Below are 19,107 nucleotides of genomic sequence, written 5' to 3'. Positions count from 1 at the left end.
CCTGGTTATAATTTGATAAGTGACAGATATTTTAAATGTGATTTCTTTTTGGCAGCATGACACTGCCAAGATGATGAAAGAAGCACATTAACATCTGTATGTGAGACGTTTGGCTCTTGATGTAGATTCCATCTTTGAGACATGGACCCATGTCAGGGCATTAATACAGAAGACGTCGCACAGATAAGTTTTATGTGTAACTAAAAAATACCAAACAAAAAATTACACAGAAACTTTTGTCCGGTGATTAATAAGGCAATTGAAAGCCAGTTGGCTGGGACTGTCTACTAAGACTGTCATTGCAGTAAATTAATTTTGATTACGGCATCTCTTTTGCATTAATATAGATGTATATAAATACATTGCCTCACAGATGCTCTGTATACACACAACATTCAGAAACACTGTGTGTGTTTGTGTGTACTCTCATACATATACTGCGCATATAAACAATGTCACATAGAAACACTGTTTATACTCCCTTACTGCCATACACACGTATGCCAAACAAGTTTAAATTTTGATAAACGAGTTCTCTCAAAAAAAATGAAATCAAGATTGTCCACAATTGTCAAACACCTTCCCCCCTCCTCTATGAGTGGACAGTCTCCTGTGTATCATGCTGAGACACTGAGCATTCAGAATAGCTGAATCTGCTAATCTCTTCCACAAATAAATTCTTCATTTAAATCTCTAGACCTCCTTGAGGAAAAAAAAAGACAACCTGTACACCAGCTAAGTTCTGGTCCCATTTCATGCTCTTTGCTCATTCCACATTAACACAACTTTTGTCACTGTGAAACCAGCTCTTCTGTTGTCCTTGCAGGCCTGCGCCCCATGAGCGTGCTGTGATCCACACCGCGTGGCTGGCGGGGGACCGGGCTCCTGCTCAGGTGCTGCGTGCTTCATGGCAGATCTTCAGGACGAGCATGGGACCTCCTGCCACTGCCGGAAAATCTGGAACACTTTGCGGGATTTCTCTGGGACACTCTGCAGGGACATTCAGAGAAGAAGAGATTTGAATTTCGCCTACTGGCAGTGTTACAGAAAGTCACTTTCACCCCAACTGAACTTGCTTCAGTGGCCCCCTCTGCCACGTGTCGTGGGACTGGGGGGTGCACGACCCGAGAGATGCAAGGGGCCTGCACTCATGGCAGCAGGGGCTGCCCCCGCTCCTCCCTTGACTATTCCATCCTCCACCTGGAAGCTACGGACCTTAGCTCTCTTCAGAGTCTACTGCAAGTATCTCTCTGAATAAGCCCATAGAGGACGCTGTAGAAAAGGGGATTGGAAGCGAGGCCTTCTCCACAGTCAAGTCTTACAGTGCCCTCTCCCATCTGCAGGGGCTGGCCTGTACCACCCAGCTAGCCAATGTCAAATAGGGGATTTGGTGTAAGCTCTACAGACAGACAATGTGGATTCAGCCAGCTGTATAATGTCTGACCACCGGACTCATGACTGTCCATCTCCGCAATATACATCAATAATTTGCTGGAAAGGGCTCCTGTTAAATTATTTTATGAAAAAAAAAAAAGTGGAGTGGAGAAGGCAGAAAGCACAGTTGTACATATAGAAGTAGCACAGAACCGTCGCCGCAATGGTTCCTGTATTCTCCTGGACCAGGACGGAAGGGGGTGAGGGGGAGGGATCCTGGAATCCCTCTGTCACAAGCGAAAAGGCTAAACCTCCGTAGCTATAAGCAAACAGGTTTATGCTGCTTATGCAGGGCGTGAACCGATGTCACGTGAACTCCCAACGTGGCCAGCTGGACCATGTCGGATCGCCTCTGTGACAGCAGCTGATGCAGAGATATCAGTCACGTCTGACTGGCTAGAGATGAACTGTCCCTACGCTCCAGTTTCAGAGTGGGGCTTCACGTTCAGTAACCTCATGTAGAGAGAAAGGTGCAACTTCCTAGACAGTTATTTCATGTTCTGTTCACGTCAGAGGCAGAAGCTAGTGCGTCAATACAGTTGAGGCAGGGAGGTCTAAGTGAGGGTCGATGATAAGAGCCTGCTGCCTTCTTTACCCTGCTAACTCACCTGTGCAGGCGCAAGGATCAGACTGTCCCAGTATCACGTTTATTTTTTTTTTAATCTGAAGCAGCAGATGCAGGCCCCCCCCCGGGTAAAAAATCACCCAACACACTCACCACCCATTAAGGCCGCTGCTGGCACAAATAAAGATTTTGCACTGCACTGATGCGCAGCCCCCACTGTAGAACTGATACAGAACCACCTGGCACAGCATTCTCAGCCCCTGGACATCTGCACCATAAATACACGGAAGACAGCATCACCGTGTTTGTATCTGTATGGTCCAATATGCTTCCAGGCATGTCAGAGAGCCATGCTCATGGCAGCAGCTGCTGTGCTGCCACCGTTCTACGCACAAACTCTCCTGGCTGCTGGGTCTATGAAAGCCAATTAACACGTTAAGAGAGTTGTTTCCCGGTATCTATGCCCATTGTGCTCATGAGGCGTTCGTGCTGGAGTTACTCCTTCTGCGCCTGAAGCTTCCCCTAACCTCCCCAGTTAGATGCAAGCCGATCACATTCTACACGGGCAGCAGTCAGGATCTCTACACATTCGTTTCAGAGACAAAGGCAAGAGTCCGACACGATTGCACCTGTGGCTGGGCTGTGCAAGTCCGCATGTCTCACCTCAGAATCTGTCTCTGAAGAGCTGTGGGATTTACTCATCGCCAGAAGGATCTTCAGCAAAGCCCTCCACGCTGGATCTGCCAACTGGGCTGTGGATAACTGGTCACCTTTTTCCAGATCCCCGCTCTGGACCTCTTGTGCCACACTGACCCATGGGCACCAATCTCTGTGCTGGGCGAGTGGATCAAAAAAACCTCTGGGAGAAGAAGTATCCTGGGAGGCAAAACAAGACGTTATTGCAGCTGATAACATAGGTCACTTCTGTTTACTCCCAGCGTCAGCAGGGCCTTGGCTCCTCTTCGCCCTGTCGCTATTTTCTCCACCAATATCTGTGCATCTATAAGACAGATTATAGAGCTCGCTTTATAGATATTTGCAGGATTATCCAATGGGCTTTAGTCATGAGCAAGAAACGAAACCTCGACCTCACAAAAGAGCAGTGAGAGTAAGGTCTTCCTTGCTTTGTTTGTGCCATATGTAAATACCATTTGGTATGAGGAGATTTGAAATGAACTGTTCAGGTGACTCTTCTTTTGGGACCTCATGGCAGCAAACTGCCACCTTACCTAACTCTACTGATCCAGTCAAATGCAACAGTGCTGGGAAATGCCCAGGACTCAGGGCTCCGAGCCTGCGCCACGGCTGTGCCACAAGGCCCCCCCCCCAGCCCCCTCCCCAATAAGGCGAGGTAAAGCAGCACAGATTTGTGGAAGAGAGGAGTCCCCCCCTCTCTAGGGCCGACTGTGGGACAGCAGGAAGATGCAGGAACTCTCTGCTTTGCATTCTTCTCCTGCCCCAAGCAGGGCTCATGGCAAGAAAAACCAAGGACAAGAGGTAGCTGCCAACCCTGCTAGGGAACCCAGCACATAGTATCCTTAAGGGCTGGATAGCCACGCTCCCTGAATTCAGAGGATGGGAGCACCTCTTCCTCTCCACCAGGTTCACACCGTGTGGCTGACGGAGCGCAGAAAAGTAAGAAATAAAGATCTACTTAATGTAATGATATTCTGCAAAGAAAGTTTCTAGACTGGGGAGGGGTCCAGGTGGGGATGAAGCAGGGGTTCTCTCTCTCTCTCTCTCTCCCTTCTTTCCAAACTTCCAGTCTCTCGCCCCCTCCCTTGCAGACCATCCAGACACACATCTCCATCTGTCTACCCCTCCTTTCCTCACCTACCTATCCCACCGGCCTTGCCCTTCTCATCTCCACCTCTACCTTCTCCATTCCGTGTTGCACTTCCTTCAGTGCCTCGCGTTTTCGCTATCTCGCGCTATTCCATTCCCACCTCTAAATTTCAAGCAGTTTTCTCCAGCTCTCCTCACACCTTCCTTCCACCTCCCACCCCCTCACATTCCTCTCAAGCTTCTTTCCTGTAATTGCCGCAGCATCCGCTACCCTAAGCCTGGTAAGCAAGCAGGGAAAGCACCACTACAGCACCACCTCCCACCACCGCCACCAGAGGGAGCCCTGACAAGCGAGCGCTGCTTGGGCAGCGTACATTCTCACGGTACGTACGGAGCTGCTGGAGGAACAGAGTCTCGCCCGCTTGGTTCTCTTGTGTGGGCTGGATGGCACCTCACTCCCCAGGGCACAGTCTCCTTGCCCCATGCTGCGGGTCACTGGCCGATTCCTCACTGCTTCTGCCTCGGAGCGCTCCAGCGGGCCGGGGAACTCTCCGCTTCGCGTCCGCATGAGCACAGGGGTTTGGCTCAGCTCGTGCTGCTGACAGTGCGGGGAAGAAAAGGACACGGTTGTTGGAAAGTGAGGGAGAGGGGAGGAAACGCCGCACAGGGACAGGACCTCCTAGCACACTGTCGCTACAGCCAAACGGCAAGAGCTGGGCTTTTCAGGATTTCCCTCAACTTCCCCTGCTCCTTGCCGGTCTCTGGAACATTCCTGCCCTTGCCAAGCTTCTCTTGCTGTCTCAGTTTCCTGGAGCTGCATAGCTGAACCCCAGAGATGAGGAGGACTGCAGGTCTAGCCTGAAACACAGAAAGTCCAACTGCAGGTGAAAGCTTGTGTCTCTGGCACTCGCCAACCTGCTAGTCCTAGATCTGGCACCTGAGCTTGAAAGATTCGCTCCCTCGTACCTCGCTGCTTCTAGACTTGGTGCATTCTGTGAGCACAAGCTCCCATTTGTCTCTTAAACCAGTTTATGTTTTTTTTAATTCTAGTTACAGAATAATCTGCAGATATACAATCACAAGAAGCATAGTTAATGCTCCATTTGGAAAGCCAATAAAACCCTGCACAGCTGTCAAACCAAACTTTAACCTTATACTAAAAAAAATAAACATTTCTTGCCAAATAAAAGTGTGAGGCATTGAGTCCTTGAACCCAGAAAGATTTTTAGTATTAAATATATGTTTTGGGCAGGTGGGAGCTTTCTGGTCATAGAACGCAAAAGCTTTCAGTGGTGGCCACAAATCTCCTGCCACAGTGGCTACAAAGAACTCCCAAAATCGGGGTCTCTCCCCCTGCATTTGGATGCTAATATTTCCACTTCTAAAACACACCAAAACCCAAGTCTGTCGCTGAACCTCGCTCACCTCCTTTCTGCTGTCGAGTTGCATTCACGCCAACGTCATTTAGCCCGGATTTCTTATGGTCCAGGGTTCAGTTGCCTGCCTCCGTTTCAGACGGCCGGCAAGACCCTCAGCCGGGCACTGACCATCTTCTCCTCTTATTGCCTTGCTAACGTGGAATCCCTTTGCCTTTGGCCGCGAATTAGGTCCCCTTCCCCGAATATCTTTTAATAGATCCCCAGTCGGGCCCTCTCTTTCCCCTCTTCTGCATGCCACCTTATCCGTTTTGCTGCTGCGAGTCTTACTTTCTGGCTGTCCACGCTACAGACTCAGACCACCTGCAGTCTGGCACACCCCATGGGGTGCACCAGCAGGGGCACACCCCATGGGGTGCGCTCTGGCACACCCATGGGGTGTGCCAGAGCGCACCTCCCATAGCCAGAGAGACTAGACACACAGGGTCTGCTCCTTATGGTGAAAAAAGATTATTAATGTGGATATAACTACACTGTGGATAAATATAAGCGGGCCTTGTAGAACAGCATGGGGACAGCTTGCTCAGGGAAGTGACAGTAACAAGAAGCAGAGGTCGTGCATCCGAGACCCCCAAAAGCAGGGCTTCTGAAGCACTGGAGCTCCTCTCTCAGCTGCTCCCTAAACCCTTCCCCTCACCTGCTCCCAATGCCCTGTGCTTCTGAAATGCTGAGCTCTGCCTCTCACCTGCTCCCAAATCCTATACTTTCACAGTGCTGAAGCTCGCTTCTTGCCCGTCTCTGAGGTGCTGGAGTTCCCCTTCACCCATCCTTGAGCCCCGCATTTTCAAGGCACCGGAGTTCTCTTCCCGCCACCCCTTCAGACACGTCACTGCCAGTTTCTTACCTGCTCCCCGCTCTGGGGAAAGCCGGTGTCCTTGCTGCGGGTGGTCATCCTGTGTGGAGACAGGGGAACCGGTGTTCCTCGCTCGTTTGTCACGGAGGTGATGGGCATCCCAGGGGCTATGTCCGTCTCCCCGCTTCCGGTGCCCTCAATCTGCTGGAAGCCCCAGAGTCCCACCTTCCTCATGCAGCGGCAGCACGTGATGATGGAGAGGTGCAGAGAACCCAAGGGAGAGCTGATCCCGTCCAGCCGGAAAGAGAGAAAAATGGAGGAGGGTGAGTGTGCCCTCAGCCTTCCACAGAGGGGCCCTGCAGCACCCACTCTACCAGGCAACCAGAGATGCCGCTTGCTTGCTTACCTGGCTCGAGTACCTTCTTGCCTCTTCACTTTCAGACAGGACTTTCACGTACTTACCTCACCAGAAATACCCCTCACCTGCTCTCACCCTGCCACACTCCTTTTGAAAACTCACTGGTGGGAGATACCCACCGCATGCTCACACCCGACAGTCCCCTTGGAAGTTAACTCTCCCAGAGAAGACTCGTGCATGCTCACTTGCCAGTCCAGCCGCAAAGGGCCAGAACGCAGGCTGCTATGTGCACCGGGACGTTGTCCGAACCATATTTAAGGGCAGTTCTCCCGTCTTCCCCTCTCTGTTGCAGTTCATCTTCAGTCAAATGTAAGAGAAGGCTGAGAGTATCTTCCGACAGTCCCTGGGAAAAACACAACACACAATCTCTCTCCTTCAACTCAATAGACAGGCACAAATTTTGTACCTAGGCAAAATAGTCCCTTAAAGCCAAGGCAATAGACTCGAGGGGGCTGCAATCCCTCCCTCCCCCTTTCAGCTTCATCCCAGCACTGAAACAATACAGGCGCAAAGCTCACCATGTTTTTCAGGTCATCGAGTTTTAGGGAAGGTAGCTGGAGCTCCAAGTGACACAAGCTTTGGAATCGCGCCAAGAAGTCACCAAGAAGCACAGATGGTTCACTCATAAGCAAAAGCCAAAAGCGATCTGTGAAAAAGAACATCTCAACGTTGTGCTTTGTTTTTTAAAGGCTGGATTCCTCACCAATGGATTTTTTTTATACAGTCATTCTATTTTTTTTTTAACTGCCCCAACATGTTTAACCTATTACCTATACAGAAAAAAAGCTTAGCAAATTAGAAGAGATGCGACAGAAGTCTGTATCATAGATCTCAAGTGCGAAGAAAAGTGACAAATTCACAGGTAAATAGATAAGTGTAGCTAAGGACCAGGCCACCTACTTAGAGCGGAGGCGTTGAATGTGCTACAGCTTACCTGGACAAGGGCTGTCTGGCCAGAAGCAGAAATTCTCATGTGCCATCCTTAGGGCTTTCAGCAGCTCTGCACACCTCTCCTTATCTGAAACCCCCAAGTTGTGGGAAATTATTTTAAGGAGTTAGCTTGCAGAAGAGTATTGTACCATGATAGAGGAATGAAGCAGAGAAATCACCGATATTATTAGTGTAATTATTTGATATAAGGCCTATAAGTTCTGAGAATAAATATGCAATTTTTCTTAGCCTGCTTGTAACAAAAAACAAGTCCTGAGATCAGATATATTAAAGAGCAGTTATTCAGAAAGCTAACTGCAGATACCTGAGGAAAACAGAACAGTAGTCTCTTGACCACACCTAGCTGCTCGCTGATGAGATAACAGACAGTTGGGACCTCAAAAAACACATGGGAAGTGGCCCAGAGGAGAAACTAGAGCAAAGGTCAGAAGAATTAACTTAAAAAGACCTACTACAAACCAACTGTTTGAAATCAGAGAACAAACAGCTCAGAGGGAAAGCTTTGGAACTTTACCAGTGGTTAATGGAGTGACCGATGAGCTGATGCTGATTTCCCAACGCATTGTGTTCCCAGATTTTCCAAAACTATATCACATTGGGAACTGTGAGGAAAGTATTTTTGTATGTATATATTCTTAAATGCAAACTCTAATCTTGAATGCTTTATTGCTATATCTCAGACTTATAAGTACACTTCTATACTTATAAGTGTGTTGTGTGATCTATGACAAAATAGTCACCAATTTTTCCTACCGACTATACAAGTACAAACCTTTCACATCTGCACTGCAAAGGGGTCACCGCAGATCAGATAACAAAAGGCCACATTGCAGTAGCAAAATATTCAGCTTTAAGATGCGATGGATTTTGGACTGCAGCTGGACTTATCAGGTCACCGTTATCAGAATGAGAATTATAAGCCACCATCACTTTCACCAAAATCGTTTACTCATCTACAGCTCTCCTTTTTTGGGAATTCTGATGGTCACAATCTAAAAAAACTGGCTCTTTTCAGCTTCAGGTTGACTACACAAAGATGACAGTATGAGATAAAGATCTTATCTGCCTGCTTGTCTAGATACAATTCCCTTTTTAGCAAATTCAGTTACTACAATGAATAAATTTGCGGGTACCTAGTGTGACACCATCAGACCATGCCACTCTCCCACTGCCTGATGTCACAGCTCCTACAGAAATATGACTCAGCTTTGCCTGCTGCTACAATAGCTATATTCACCAGAAGGGCCACATTAAGGAACTGGAAATGTAGTCTACATTTTCCAAAAGATGAAGTGCTGCAGAACTAAAAGTTTGATGTCCAGAAAGACTTTTAGACACCAAGCTGTGCTGATATGCACTCCTGATCCAAGAGTCTCCACTCTGTTCATGGTCTGACATTACATGGATGGATGGATGTTTCCAGTTTTGGAGGCAAAGGAAGTGAGCACTTTCTGTAACTTGCTGACTTCTGTGGCTGGAAATTTGAGCTGGCTGGAGTGTACCAACTGCATTACAGTCTGTCCAAGGCACTGGTCTTCACCCTACTCTTCTGAAAATGCACAGGGTCTTTAATGGACACAGCATACTTAAAGGCATTTCTAGAAACCAACAGCTTCAGTAACAGTGTCTCCAACTCTGGCCCAGAGAAAATGGTGCCCCATTCTGAGCTACCATTGCACATTTACATAAACAAACACTAAGCTAATGATTCTACTGCTTGGTATTATCTTCTCAATATTACAGTAACTTAAGGACTTGAAGGAATGATACTAGCAAAATTTTAAAATATGACCTGTTTTGGCAGTTTTTTCATACAGATTAGAGCTTCTCATTTGACATAGCATAAACATCAGTGCCAATCTAGGGAAGTCTAGCAATCAGCCATTTCTAGAGCCACAGGTTCTGCAGGAAAAGCCACTAGTGGCTCTAGCCCAGGGGCACCTGTCATTTACCACAAATGTGCCTTGGCCTTATCTGTTGAAAGGCTAGATGGAGCAAGCCGAGAAATGCTTCAGGAAATACAGTTTCCTTGTCAATACCAGGCTGAAACCTGAACTGGAGGCCTATCTACACAATGTAAGAGAAAAATCCAATAATTTAAATCCCAGGGGCACGAAGCTAAACTGATCACGTAAGACAGCAATTTTCCACAAAACTTTATTTCAAACAATTCTGAATAGTCAGCATTTTGTTTATCCTTTTCACTACTCCTGCAGTTTTTCTTCACCTAGCACCCATCAAGCATTGCCTCCAAGACTTCTCCCCTAATCAGCTCAAAGACTATGACCAAGAGTGGAATGCTGCTCTTTGTTTGGCCACTGGGTGTCACTAGAAGACCCATGCTCATCCTTCTCCAATACAGACAGTAAATGCTACTTCAGTAGGACTTTCAGGCTCCTGCTAGGTCACAAGAGCAGAAGTCTAAATTCTGGGCCAAACTTAGGCCTCTTGATTGGCAGGGCAGAGCTCTGACTACCCGAATATGGCGCTTCACTTGGGCCCCTATGAGACAGTGTTTCATGAGCATATACATGGCATCTGGGCACTGCTTTTCTAAAGCTACAATGGTTAACTTACTTCCAAGTGTGTTAAATTCAAAAGTACACATCATAGACCAGGGGTGAATTTTATTTTGCATTACAATTTGCAACTGCATTTTAATAGTGAAATTGCTTACCTGATAATTTCCTTTTCCTTAGTGTAGACAGATGAACCCAGGACCAATGGGTTGTGCTCCCCTGACAGCAGATGGAATCGGAGTCAGGTTTCAAAGCTGACCTCAGCCCTTCAGTATTCTCTTCAAAAGCCACTGTGGACATACTATCGAAAAAACTTGATTAAAAACAGATAACTACAGATAACTGTAACTGCACTCAGCCAAACAAACACAGAACCCCAGTAAGATTATAAATGCCCTGATCTAGAGATTGGATGAAGGCTTACCTGTAATCTCCTGGAATAGATATCCACTCCAAGGATGAATCCTTGGCACAGTTCTTGGGCAGCAGGGGGCGAGATGCTAAGTCTATCTGTCTACACTAAGGAAAACGAAATTATCAGGTAAGTAATTTCTCCATTTTCTAGTGTGTAACCAGATGGACTCAGGACCAATGGGATGTAGAAACGCTACCCCCAATCGGGGCAAGAGGCTGCCCATGGTCCGGTTAATACTGCCCTTGCAAAGGACTTGCCTTCTCGGCCTGTATGCCCAGGTGGTAGAACATGGAGAAGGTATGCAAGGACAGATATCGACAGGGAGAGCAATCTAACCTCCGCCCATGAGCCCTGGTGGAATGAGCTTTAACCTGATAAGGTAATGGCTTTCTTGCCTCCACAAAGGCTCCCATGACCACCTCCTTAATCCAGTGAGCCACGGTAGCCTGCAAAGCTGGTTCGACCTGCTTCCTTCCACTGTGAAGGACAAACAGGTGGTCCGTCTTTCGGACCGGTTCTGAAACTTCCAGATACTGCACCAAATGTCTACCTACATTCAAATGATGGAGGAGGCAGTATTCCTCCACGTCCCTGTGCTTATTTAGGGAAGGCGATGAAATGGACTGATTCAAATGAAACTCCGAGACTATCTTGGACAAGAAGGATGGAACGGTACAAAGCTGTAACGCTCCTGGAGTCATCCAGAGGAACAGTTCCTGACTTGACAATGCTTGCAGTTCAGAGATGTGTCGCGCCGAGCATATAGCCACCAGGAACACCATTTTCAAGGTTAATAAATGCAAGGAAAGAGGACGCAGTGGCTGAAAGGACAGACCTGCCAAAAATTACAATACTAGATTAAGATTCCACAAGGGAACTGACCACTATAGGGGTGGCCAAAGATGCTTCACCCCTTTCAGAAAATGGGCCATGTCCGGATGAGCCGACAGGGAGGTTCCATTCACCTTGCCCCTGAAACAGGGGAGAGCCGCTACCTGCACCTTCAAGGAATTAAGGGCCAAACCTTGGATCGGTGCTTTTCAATATATATATATATATAAATGATCTGGAAAGGAATACGATGAGTGAGGTTATCAAATTTGCGGATGATACAAAATTATTCAGAGTAGCTAAATCACAAGCAGATTGTGATACATTACAGGAGGACCTTGCAAGACTAGAAGATTGGGCATCCAAATGGCAGATGAAATTTAATGCGGACAAGTGCAAGGTGTTGCACATAGGGAAAAATAACCCTTGCTGTAGTTACATGATGTTAGGTTCCATATTAGGAACTACCACCCAGGAAAAAGATCTAGGCATCATAGTGGATAATACTTTAAAATCGTCAGCTCAGTGTGCTGCAGCAATCAAAAAAGCAAACAGAATGTTAGGAATTATTAGGAAGGGAATGGTTAATAAAACGGAAAATGTCATAATGCCTCTGTATCGCTCCATGGTGAGACCGCACCTTGAATACTGTGACAATTCTGGTCGCCGCATCTCAAAAAAGATATAGTTGTGATGGAGAAGGTACAGAGAAGGGCAACCAAAATGATAAAGGGGATGGAACAGCTCCCCTATGAGGAAAGGCTGAAGAGGTTAGGGCTGTTCAGCATGGAGAAGAGACGGCTGAGGGGGGATATGATAGAGGTCTTTAAGATCATGAGAGGTCTTGAAAGAGTAGATGTGAATCAGTTATTTACACTTTCGTATAATAGAAGGACCAGGGGGCATTCCATGAAGTTAGCAAGTAGCACATTTAAGACTAATTGGAGAAAATTCTTTTTCACTCAACGCACAATTAAGCTCTGGAATTTGTTGCCAGAGGATGTGGTTAGTGCAGTTAGTGTAGCTGGGTTCAAAAAAGGTTTGGATTAGTTCTTAGAAGAGAAGTCCATTAACTGTTATTAATCAAGTTTACTTAGGGAATAGCCACTGCTATTAATTGCATCAGTAGCATGGGTTCTTCTTAGTGTTTGGGTAATTGCCAGGTTCTTGTGGCCTGGTTTGGCCTCTGTTGGAAACAGGATGCTGGGCTTGGTGGACCCTTGGTTTGACCCAGGATGGCAATTTCTTATGTTCTTTATTCAAGCCGTCCTGCAAAAATTCCAGAATACGTGGGATTTTGACCGTCCAAAGACGAAACACCGAATTCCTCGCACCAGGCCTCAAATACTCTTCAAACTTGCACATATGCTAGGGATGTAGAGAACTTCTGAGCATGGAGTAAGGTGGCAATAACTGCCGCAGAATATCCTTGCTTCATCAGGCGAGTCCTCTCAAGGGCCAGACCCTAAGACAGAATCGAGTCAGTTCCTCATGAAGGACCAGTTCCTGCTGTAGCAGGCCCCTGTGCGGTAAGAAGCACAGGGGAGTCTCCACCAGGTGTCTGTGCATATCTGCATACTATGGTCGCCTGGGCCAATCTGGAGCTACTAGTGGAATAATCCCCTGCAGTGCTCGATTCTGCGAATGACCCTACCCAGTAGGGGCAATGGAAGGAAGGCATATAGCTACTCTTCTTCTGGCCAGGTCTGAATGAGAGCGTCAATCCCCAGGGACCAGGGATCTCTTCTGCGACTGAAGAATCGGGGAACCTTTGCATTGTGAGATGCGGCCAGCAGGTTGATGGACGGGAGGCCCCGGTGATCTACTATCAGTTGAAAGGCTTCGGCTGACAACACCCACTCTCCTGGATCCAGACTCTCCCTGCTTATAAAAGTTTGCTCTGACATTGTCTTTTACTGCGATGTATAAGGCTGAGAACGTATGTAGATGTATTTCCACCCATTCCATAAGGAGGACCATCTCCTGAGACATTTGCTGGCTGTTGGTTCCTCCCTGGTGGTTGATGTAGGCTACCATCGTTACGTTGTCTGACATTATGCGGATTGCTTGACCCTGGAGTCTGTGGCTGAAATGCAAGCATGCCAGCCTCATCGCCCGGGCTTCCAGGCGATTGATGTCCAGACGGCCTCTTCCTCCATTCAACGTCCCTGGGCTGTGAGTTCCTGACAGTGAGCTCCCCAGCCCCAAAGTCTTGTGTCCGTTGTAAGAACCAGCCAGTTTGGGAGGACAGGGACACCGCCCTGCTCAGGTGAGCCTCCTGCAGCCACCACTTGAGGTGAGAGCAGACTTCCATTAGTAAGTGTAGCCGATTCGAATAATCTTGAGATTGCGGGTTCCAATATGACAGCAGTGAATGTTGAAGTGGGCACATATGTGCTCTCACCCATGGCTCTACTTCCAATGTTGCTGCCATCAAACTGAGAACTTGAGATAGCTCCATACCATCCGGCATATTGCGTTCATCAACTGATGCACCTGGGACAACAACTTTCATATCCGTGTGGTCGGGAGGAAGACTTTGCCCTGCCTGGTGTCAAACCAGATTCCCAGATACTCCAACGACTGGGAAGGCTTGAGACTGCTCTTGTCCAGGTTTACTACCCAACAGAGTTCCTGAAGCAAGGAGGTCACCCTGTTGGTCACCTGGAGACTTTCTTCCATGGACTTGACTCAGTTCAACCAATCATTCAAGTACAGGTGTAACAGGATTCCTTCTCTTCTCAACATTGCCGCCATGACCACTATAATCTTGGAAAATGTTCTTGAGGCAGTGGCTAGGCCAAAGGGCAGTGCCCAGAACTGATAATGGCGACCCAGTATGGCAAAGTGTAGTAAGAGTTGGTGGTCTTGATGAATTGGAATATGTAGGTAGGCCTTGGATAGGTCCAGGGAAGTCAAGAGCTCTCCTGGTTGTACAGCCATTATCAAGCAGCATAAGGTTTCCATGCAGAAATGACTCACTTGTAGGTGATGGTTGACACTCTTGAGGTCCAGGATGGGGTGATGAAATAGATGGAATAACGCCCTGTATTTTCCTGTAGCGTACGTACTGGGATTACAGCCCTCACCCTGAGGAGCCTTAAAAGAGTAAATCTCCACTGTCTGCTTTTTGTGCTGGGAGTGGCAAGGAGACATCATGAATATGTACCGAGGAGCACTGCGAAATTCTAGCGCAAATCCTTCTCGTATGACTTCCAATACCCACTTGTCAACGTGATCTCGACCCACAGTTGATAAAAGAGAGACAGTCAAACCCCTATCTCCTTGTTCCAAAGATGGGTCGGTAAAATTTCATTGGGAGATTCGAGACGATCCTGAACCCGAGCCTGTCCCTTTCGTGGGCTGTCGACTATGAAAGAACTGAGTTCTTCCAAAGGGCCAAAACCTCTGAAATGTCAAATTTCTGTAGGGGCAGAAACGTTGAGAGCCCCTGGACCAGCCCCTCATAGGCAAGGGGTGCTGCAACTGATTCCTCTTATCTTCCAGTAGGCGGGGGACTGGAGATCAAACCCCATTTACTGGCCAGTTTTTCCAATTCGTTTCCGAATAGGAGTGATCCTTTAAAGACCATCTTTATAAGGTTGGCCTGGGAGGTTTGCTTCGGCTGACCAATTCCACAGCCATAGCTGCCTTCTGGCTGCTACCACTAAGGCCACTCCTCTGGCTGAAGTATGGACTAAATCCGAGCCCGCATTTGCTAAAAATAGCCACTCTGGGGTTCACCCCAAGTCATTCACCTCCTGAAAGAGAAGTAGGCACGAATGCGCTACCAGGGCACAACAAGAAGCAATCTTTCATATCATTGCTACTGCGTCAAAGGCTTGTTTAAGGATAGACTCCAACCATCTATCACGAGCATTCTTTAAGGCCGCTCCTTCCTCCACTGGGATAGTTGTTTGCTTAGAGACATAGTAGACCACTGCATCCACTTTAGGGAAACACAAATGTTCTCTCACTGCTGGATCCAGTGGGTATAGAGCTTCTAATGCCTAGCCCCCTTTAAAACTTGCTTCTGGGGCATTCCATTCCAGGTCAATCAACTCCTGGATGGCTTCCAGTACTGGGAAGTAGGAAGAGGCTTTGCGCAAGGATATCAGAATGGGATTCTTCTTTAGTTCCATCATAGATTCTGCTCCAGGAACTCCCAGCGTTTTCAGGATCTGGGAAACCAAGCCCGGCAATTCATCTCTATGAAAGAACCGTAACATGGTTCAATCCGGTTCTAATCCCGGGGGAATTTCCCCTTCTTCCAAGGGATCTTGCTCTTCGTTTGTGCCATCAGAGTCCTCACAAGGGATACCCTTGGTCAGGCAGGGCATGCCTCGAGGTCTGCCAACAGAAATGGGACAGGGAGAGGAGGCCGGCTGGGGTTCCATCCAGACAGGGGCAAGCGAGGAAGTAGACTGCGCCTGTACAAAGGCCTGTAGGCCCTGGAAAAGTTCCACCCAAGAAAAGGCCGCCAGATCCATGCCTAGCCCAGGGGGAATTGGAGTGGACCCAGCCAAGTTTCCCTCTACCATGGAAGACCCAGCCAAGGGGTTACTCAGATCTGGAGTACTTCCAGTTAAGGCTGCCAAACCCTCATCTAAATGGGAGGAGCCGAGTTCAGCAAAATCTGGGGAGGCGAAATGCCCTTGGGCTTCCTCACAGGGATGACAAGTTGGAATCCAGGTCAGGCTGGGAAGCCCTAAGATGACAAGCAGCACAAAGAGCAAGGCACTTATGTTTCTTGGCTGTTGGCGCCATTAGCAGTGGTAACTGTGTGTTCAATTGGCTCGCATTTCAAAATTTATGTGCATAAATTTTGAGTACCCAGGCAGGGAGTGGCAAGGCGCATGCACAGCCCATGCGTCCGGTTTTTCCTGTAACCTGTGCTTACTTTATTGTGCACGTAAGAACGTGCACGACGTTTTGCGCATGGCATGTGCACAGAGCAGACATACTACAAATGTTGACGTTCGATGGCGGGCAATACACATAAAGCTGCATGCAGAGGGGAGGGGGTTGAGAATGGGGGATAAATATTAAAATATAGAGAGAACCCATCTTATGTCAGGCCATACTATGGCTCCTTCGCGTAGTATTGCTGATACTCAACTTTGATCATCACTACTCGTCCAGACTTCGTGATGGACCTCTCTCAAGATACATCAAGTGAACCTCAGAGACATGGTCAGACATGCCTATGAACTGATTGCCATGGTCCACACTCCTACGAGAAATCCCTTACTCAACGAATGGAGTTATAGCATATCATTATCTCCTGTTGTATGTCATGATTTTTATGAATTCCACTACTATGTTGTTTTTGTTACTGTTATCATAAGGGACCAGACCATCGCCATCCCCGAGTTACTGTTTTGTTTTCCTCTTATACTCTTCAGATGCCATTTACCACTCGTTGGCAATATTGTATATGTTACTATATTGGTTCTTCTCAAATAAATTAAAAAAAAAAAAGATGCGTGCAAGGTGGTGCCGGTGGCCTACCATGTGGTGTGCCGACCAAGTTTAAAGTGGGGTTTAGCCCACTGGGGGGGAGGTGGAGCCTAGTCAACCCGCTCGTAAACCCACTTCCCTATGCCCCAATGGGATTGGGAACGATGTCGGTACGGCGCACCGAGCAAGGAGACCGGAGAAAGTCTTACCAAAACCCCTCTTCTCTGAAAGTAAATCTTTTTTTTTTTAAACTTACCTGGGCTCAGTGCTTACCAGCTGAGTACAGAGACGGTCTCTGGCTGCGGAGGGAGAGGGCTTTGGCCATAACCACCATGCTCAGCTTCCTGCACCCACTGCCTTTCAGCTGCTTGAGCAGCAAAGTCCACACTGGGAACCGGCTACCGGACCAAGGCTCACCTCTGAGGGATCTCGGAAATCGCCTCAGGAATTCTCAACTGGGGGAGGGACCTTTAGGTATCACCGCAGGAGAGTGGGGCTCAAACTTTTCTCCAATATAAAAGTAGATTTTCATCTTCCAAAAGGTACAGCGATCCTCATAGGGAAAGCATGTCTACATCTGCCGGAGACGGAGAAATACTGAAGGGCTGAGATCACTGCAGGGATGTATCTACGATGACGTCAGCTTTGAAGCCTGACTCCGTCTCCATCTGCTGGCAGGGGAGCACAGCCCATCTGGCTACATGCTGGGAAATAACTCGCTTCAAATCAGGGCAAAAGTAATTACAAACAGAACTCTTTGATCCATCCGTAATGAAAGCATTTAAAAGTGGAAGCGGATTCTGCAGGGATACGTACAATTTCGAAAACTGAAGGCGGTCTGCATCGTGGTACAGAGGAAGGCCTGGCAGCTGGAGCACTTCAGCATGTCACATTCTACATTGGTCCAGCCGTACTGTGCACAGACCAGCGGTGACAGCTCCGGGGGCTTTCCTGCCCATTTCAGCGAGTTCTAATGTCAAGGAAAATACGCCACCCAACAGAATGCCATGCCTGCAGCTCTTCACCAACATTTCTTAACTAAACAAACAACAAACGAAGAGCTGGTTCTCTTACTACCACAGTTCAGTCAATCAGATCTCATCTGCCATTTAGAAAGGAAACTAAGGCAAGTGGCACAGAGGTGGCTGTTACTGCTTTACCAGGTGCAGTGCAGAAAATGCATACAGGTCAGAGTGAGTCTTGTGCCTCTTAACCCCTTTCCGTCCAGTTGTGCTATAAAATCCACCATATCTTGCCAGTCAAGACAATCCCGACTCCAGGCACCAAATACAACTTACCCCACAGCTATGTATTGGACCCTGTTATTTTTAAGATTCTGTGATATAAAAAGTGCAGATTGAAAAATGCAATTGAGTCCAAGGAAATCAAACTCATGGAACCTTGACGCAAGCTTCCATGTTGTGTGTGAGGCCCTTGGAATTGGGCCATTTCTTACACAATCCACTCTGCTGTTTGGCTGTCTTTAAGTCATGCAAAAGCCTGTATACATATGGTGTTACAGGTTTACAACTATACAAACTAAAGGAAAATTAGTTTCTTACCTGATAATTTTCGTTCCTGTAGTACCAAGGATCAGTCCAGACTGCTGGGTTAAGCCTCCCCTGCAGCAGATGGAGTCAGGGAAAAGCTGAAAAGCACCCCCCAGATATACTGGTGTGCCACCTGCGATCCCTCAGTATAATCATTAACAAAGCAGAATGAAACATATAACTCATCCACTTTTCTTTTTTTTTTTTTTTTTAGAACAACCAATGACTAGATCAAGTAAGAAAACTCTGAAACTACAAGAAAACTTGTCTTCCTTTTTGTAACCCGAGAACTTGCCGAAGCCAATGCAGCAATGCGCGTGCCTGTACTTTGCAGCGTCAGGAACTGTAAAAAGAAAAAGCAACAAGAATACGAGCGGACACTCCTGTAATAGACATATTTGGGCGGGTGTCTGGACTGGTATCCCTAACGTGAGAAGAGCGGGTATCCTCCTTCGAAAAGGCTGGTAATTCCACTGATTGATTGTCGTGAAATGCCGAAACCACCTTAGGTAAGAAGGAGGGTACCGTTCGCAAGGATACTCCCAACTCCGTTATGCGCAAAAATGGTTCTCTACATGATAATGCCTGAATTTCGGAAACGCGACGTGCCGAACAAATGGCTACGAGAAATACTGTTTTGAGAGTCAAATCCTTCAAGGTGGCCCGCTTGATAGGCTCAAACGGCGAAGCGCAGAGACCACGGAGAACCAAATTCAAACTCCAGGATGGACAAAGTGCCTGTACTGGAGGGCACAAATGTTTGACCCCGCATAAAAAACGAGGAACATCCGGATGACCAGCAATGGAAGAGCCTTCAATCTTACCCCGCAGACAGCCTAAGGCCGCCACCTGCACTCTAAGCGAACTGTAGGCCAGGCCCTTTTTCAAGCTGTCCTGCAAAAACACGAGAATATGTACTATGGAGCTCCGCCATGGGGACACCCTCAACC

The 19,107-nt window shown here is 47.6% G+C and overlaps 1 protein-coding gene across 2 annotated transcripts in view; it reads right to left on the bottom strand.

Annotated features, from left to right (window-relative positions):
- Window positions 1-455: 455 nt before the first annotated feature.
- Window positions 456-19,107, bottom strand: part of ZC3HC1 (zinc finger C3HC-type containing 1) — a 42,272-nt gene continuing 23,620 nt past the window's right edge. The window contains exons 4-11 of one of the 2 annotated variants that reach the window (XM_029615224.1): window positions 17,424-17,574; window positions 7,366-7,449; window positions 6,950-7,077; window positions 6,617-6,774; window positions 6,065-6,296; window positions 4,176-4,382; window positions 2,663-2,875; window positions 456-990 (exon numbers count right to left, since the gene is read on the bottom strand). In XM_029615224.1, coding sequence (XP_029471084.1) covers window positions 919-990; window positions 2,663-2,875; window positions 4,176-4,382; window positions 6,065-6,296; window positions 6,617-6,774; window positions 6,950-7,077; window positions 7,366-7,449; window positions 17,424-17,574 — 1,245 coding nt within the window. In that variant the 3' untranslated portion in view covers window positions 456-918. The remainder of the gene's footprint in view (window positions 991-2,662; window positions 2,876-4,175; window positions 4,383-6,064; window positions 6,297-6,616; window positions 6,775-6,949; window positions 7,078-7,365; window positions 7,450-17,423; window positions 17,575-19,107) is intronic. The other variant, XM_029615225.1, reaches the window with a different exon arrangement.

The sequence above is a fragment of the Rhinatrema bivittatum genome, chromosome 9, assembly GCF_901001135.1.
Source record: "Rhinatrema bivittatum chromosome 9, aRhiBiv1.1, whole genome shotgun sequence".
NCBI lineage: Eukaryota > Metazoa > Chordata > Amphibia > Gymnophiona > Rhinatrematidae > Rhinatrema > Rhinatrema bivittatum.
Note: the sequence above shows the minus strand (reverse complement) of the source record. Positions and strands in the feature narration are given on the sequence as shown.